This window comes from Octodon degus, unplaced genomic scaffold (genome assembly GCF_000260255.1).
Source record: "Octodon degus isolate 3935 unplaced genomic scaffold, OctDeg1.0 scaffold00191, whole genome shotgun sequence".
In the NCBI taxonomy this organism is placed as follows: domain Eukaryota; kingdom Metazoa; phylum Chordata; class Mammalia; order Rodentia; family Octodontidae; genus Octodon; species Octodon degus.
In genome coordinates this window covers 1,243,643-1,248,180 of record NW_004524767.1, presented here as the reverse complement: position 1 = coordinate 1,248,180, position 4,538 = coordinate 1,243,643, and the positions used below count along the sequence as shown (strand labels likewise).

Below are 4,538 nucleotides of genomic sequence, written 5' to 3'. Positions count from 1 at the left end.
GGTCTCACTATGCAGATTGGACTCAGTGATCCTCCTGTTTTCAGTCTCCCAAGTGGTGGGATCACAGGTGTGTGTTACCATGACCAGTCTCAATTGCTATCTCAGCACACCCTGGGGGCAGAACTGGCACAGCACGTGGTTCCAGGGATCAAATCCCGGTCCTTGCGCTTTGCCTAAGCAGATGCTTTAGTCCACTAAGCTTTCTAGCCGGCCCTACATTTATAACATTTTAAACTAAACTCATGAATAAGTTATACAGTCAATTTTAATGACAGTAACAATCATTTTATAGGAAAAAAATGAAAAATCAGCGTATCTTTTATCTCACAAAAATGTAGAGCACAGCACATACCAAATAGAACTTAAGGGGTTGGGGAGATAGTTCAGTGGAATAAGTGCTTGCCTGGCAAGCACAAGGTCCTGAGTCCTATCTCTGCTACCACCAAAAAAAAAAAAAAAATAGAACTTAAAAGGTCAACCACAAATTGTCAGAGATGATACACCGTATCCCAGTCCTAGATCTTTTCCTCTTACCATGAATCTAGCATACACTCGTTTACAATCCCAAAATAGTATATGAAGACATTTCAATCACAAGTCTTAGAATTTGCTATAATTCATAATTCATTCATTCAATTCATTTTAAAAGGTTTTATAACTTCAGATGAAATATGCACAGGCTAACCTGATTTGCAGATTGAATTATGTATGTTTTAACAATATAGTCATAAATTTTTTGACATCCATTCTTTTAAAACATGGAACCTAATTTCCCTCACTTAAGATACAATAAGGATTTCTGGTGACTAACTTCTAATGAACAGAATAAAGAATAAATGAATGTACAACTTCACAGATTAAGTTACTAAAACATACTGCAATCTGTATCTCAGTTAAGCTTTCTTCTTATATTGCCTGCTTGTGGGAAGCCATCCTCCATATCAAGCAGCCCAATGGAAAGGACCCAAAAGCAAAATATTAAGCTCTGTGGGCTATAGGAAGCAATTAGGGCCTTCAAACAAGAGCCACTTCAAGTGAAATATAAAGTGAACTTGTCTGTTCTAGTCAAACATTCAAATGACTATCAACCAGAAAGACACCTTAACAGCTACCTCCTAAGAATCTTGAAACAAGAAATGTTGGGTAAACCTCTTCCGGGTTTCTGTCCCACAGTAACTATGGAATGTTTAGAAACCAGTAACAAAATTAAAATTGAGTTTTGGGATACTTTGTCACAGTAATGGGTAACTACTACAGTGAATAAATCCTATTATCTTTGGAATTCATACATACCTTTCTTCCAAAACTGAAATTTTTGACTCTCCAGAATCTAAATTAGATTCTACTGGTATCTTGTATGTACCTTCATTGGCTTGAGACTTTAGGTGAACATTCTGTGTGGACATAATACCACCTTGATCTTTTGAATGTCCTGTTTTTCTATCAATATAAAAAGTTTAAAACTTTTTATACTTCTTCAAACAAAATTCTTCAAGGAACAATATACAGGTAGGTATATAAACAATATAATATTGGCTTAGAACAAGTATCAGCTAACTATGTTCACGACCTAAAACTTAACACCTGACTCAGAAAGAAAGATGGATTTTAGGAGCTACTAAGATTATTAATTTGAAAAATTCTGATGAGGGAGATGGTGCAAACCTCATCTAACTAAGAAGGGAGTAATGAAGCAAGGGGAATGAGAGATACAACCTATAGGCAGTTTATGGTGCATAGTAATCAGTTAATCTATCATTATTCATTGGTAAAACTATTTTCTTTAACATTCCTAGTCAGTCTATTTGTGGGGACAGTAGGGCCTTTAGCAGGATCCAGTTCATTTCTCTCATAATGTCCAGTTGATTAGTCTGCCCCAAATATATACAAACAAGATATATTGTTCCCTCAAAAAGTTTTAATTTTGGAGGCTGTAGTATACTTCTGAGTCTTACATAATCAGAGCCAAGAGAACTAAAAGTGACAAGAGAATGTTATGAAAAACTGTATACCAGCAAAGGTAAATCAGATGAAAAAAAAAAAAAAGTGATTTTAAGAAATAGCCTGAAAATATCTATGACCTGGCATTAAAAATCTCACCACAAAAGAAAAGCTCCCAAAATGGCTCCACCATTAAATTCTATCAAGCACTCAAAGGCTATATATTCTTAAATTCTTCCAAAATAAGAAAAAGTATTTCACAACTCATTTTACAAAGCCAGTATTACTTTTATACCAAACTAAAGATATTGCAAGTAAAATATGTAACAGACCAAAGAGCCTCAACAAAATACTAGGAAACCAACTCTAACATTACTTTTACAGATATAAAAATCAGAAAAACCTAAAATGTTAGGAGTACATGGAATTTTCTAGGCACCATAATGACATATAAATATATTTTAGAACGTTCTAATCATTTATTCCAGCACATGCTTAGCACTTTGCTGTTTCTAGCATACAGTGCTCTCAAATATTATTTCAATGTCTTAGCACATTAGGAAAAAGAACACGTAAAAAAATTAACTCAATAGGTTATTAGAATCGATGAGAATCCTTTAAAAATAATTACTACTTAGTTAAAAAAAATGTAAAGACATGTTAACTATTAAAAGGAAAATTACAGATAGGCCCCTAGTTACTAATTAGGAATTAATCTCATTAATGACAGTAACATCATTTTAAAAAGGAAGTTGAACTTTATACTAAATATTATTATGACAATTTTTTTTCTAAATGTATTTAGTACAGGGTCTACAGAGTCTTACTATACAGATCAGACTCGTAGTGATCCTCCTGTTTTCAGCCTCCCAAGCACTGGAATTATAGGTGCATGCCACCAGGTCCAGTCTCAATCCCCACCACAGTGCATCCCGAGGGCTGGGCCAGCACAGCACACTAGGGATTGAACCCTGGTCCCTGAGCCTGCCAAAAAAGGCACTTTAGTCTGCTGAGCAATCTGGCCGGCCCTTAGACAACTGTATGCTTCATCTTTCACCAAATTTTTTTTTTTTAAAAAAAGGAAGCAATTCAAGAAAAACAATGCTTACTTTTTTTAATACTCACACCCTTACAAGTTTATATATTATCCCCCATTTTAATATGAGGTAACAATAGCTCGGCAGATTAAAGTGCATGCTTAGGCAGACGGTGGCTGGGGGTTCAATCCCTGCCTGCTGAGCCGGCCCCACCCCCAGGGTGTGCTAAGAGAGCCATTGAGAATGGGCATGGTGGCGCGCCTGTAATCTCAGCACTTGGGAGGGAGAATCAGGAGAATCACTACAAGTCCAATCTGTGCAGTGAGACCCTGTACTAAACAATTAAAAAAAGAGGTAACAAATTCACAGTAGTGCTTTACCTGGGTGCCACCCACCTAATCCAGAGCTTGGATTTAATAACATTTATTAAAGTGCAGAGTCTTTCATGGTATTATTCTCTGTGAATGATTAACAGATCAGCTCTTCAGGCTAAACAAAAACAATGAACACATAACAAATATTACCTGGAACAATCAAGACTGTTTTTCTTAGTTAGGTCTGTTTTGTCACTTTCCAATGACTCATTCTGGGGACGACTGGAAATTTCATCACGGTCAGTAATACCCCCAGAACTTTTAACATTTAAAGACTTTTGCACTATTGAGTTTCCTTGAGTAGATATCTTCTGTCTTTTTGGCGGAACAGTTTTTTTCACAATATTCTTAGATGACTGATTTGCTGTTTTAGCAGGTTTCTGTCTACTGTTGTGGCACACTGACATATCATTTACTAATGAAATGCTATGAACAGCACCTGGAGGATTCAATCATAATTTAAAGTTAGTATAATATTTTTCCAAATAATCTGGCTTAGTGAATAACATCATTTATATTTACAGTGGTACTTTGGTTCACAAACTTTGTCCAATGATTTTAGAAAACATGTGCCCATTCATGTTTGTGTGGGAAATATGTCCACAGTCAAGTCTGCCACCTGATGCAGTTTACAAATGAAAACAAAATTTTGCCTGACACTGTTGAACCAAATTGTTTGCAAACAAAATCATTCACGAACCAAGGCACTACCTATTATAAAGACATACCATAGATCAATCTTATAGGCTAAATATTTTCACTTTAAATTTGTTTAAAATTCTTTAAATTCAATTTAGAGACATGCACCAGATCCTTTGAATTCATCATAATCTTCTCAATCTTCTGAGTCTACCCGCTATTCTTCTAATCATCCTCAAGATACTGACAATCCACAGGTTCTGGGTTCTACATTTTACCATATGTACTGTCTCTAGAGGATCCATCTCCCAATAGCTCTGATTCATATCTATATGCCAATACCAACTGATATCCACCATTACTCTTCCCTAAATCTGTTTCTCTGACTTTATTTCCTATCTTAGTGAAAAGTAAAACTATCCAGGTGCCTAAATCAAAAATGTAAGTCATGGCCCCTAAGATGGCTCAGTAGAATAAGCACTTCCCTGGCAAGCGCAAAGGCCTGAGTTCAATCCCCGGTTCTGGAACAAAACAAAACAAAAACAAA

At 35.8% G+C, this 4,538-nt stretch overlaps 1 protein-coding gene across 2 annotated transcripts in view; it reads right to left on the bottom strand.

Annotated features, from left to right (window-relative positions):
* Positions 1 to 4,538, bottom strand: part of Cenpc (centromere protein C) — a 65,065-nt gene that overhangs the window by 24,837 nt on the left and 35,690 nt on the right. The window contains exons 10-11 of one of the 2 annotated variants that reach the window (XM_023704195.1): positions 3,503 to 3,791; positions 1,294 to 1,440 (exon numbers count right to left, since the gene is read on the bottom strand). In XM_023704195.1, the coding sequence (XP_023559963.1) occupies positions 1,294 to 1,440; positions 3,503 to 3,791 (436 nt within the window). The remainder of the gene's footprint in view (positions 1 to 1,293; positions 1,441 to 3,502; positions 3,792 to 4,538) is intronic. The other variant, XM_023704196.1, reaches the window with a different exon arrangement.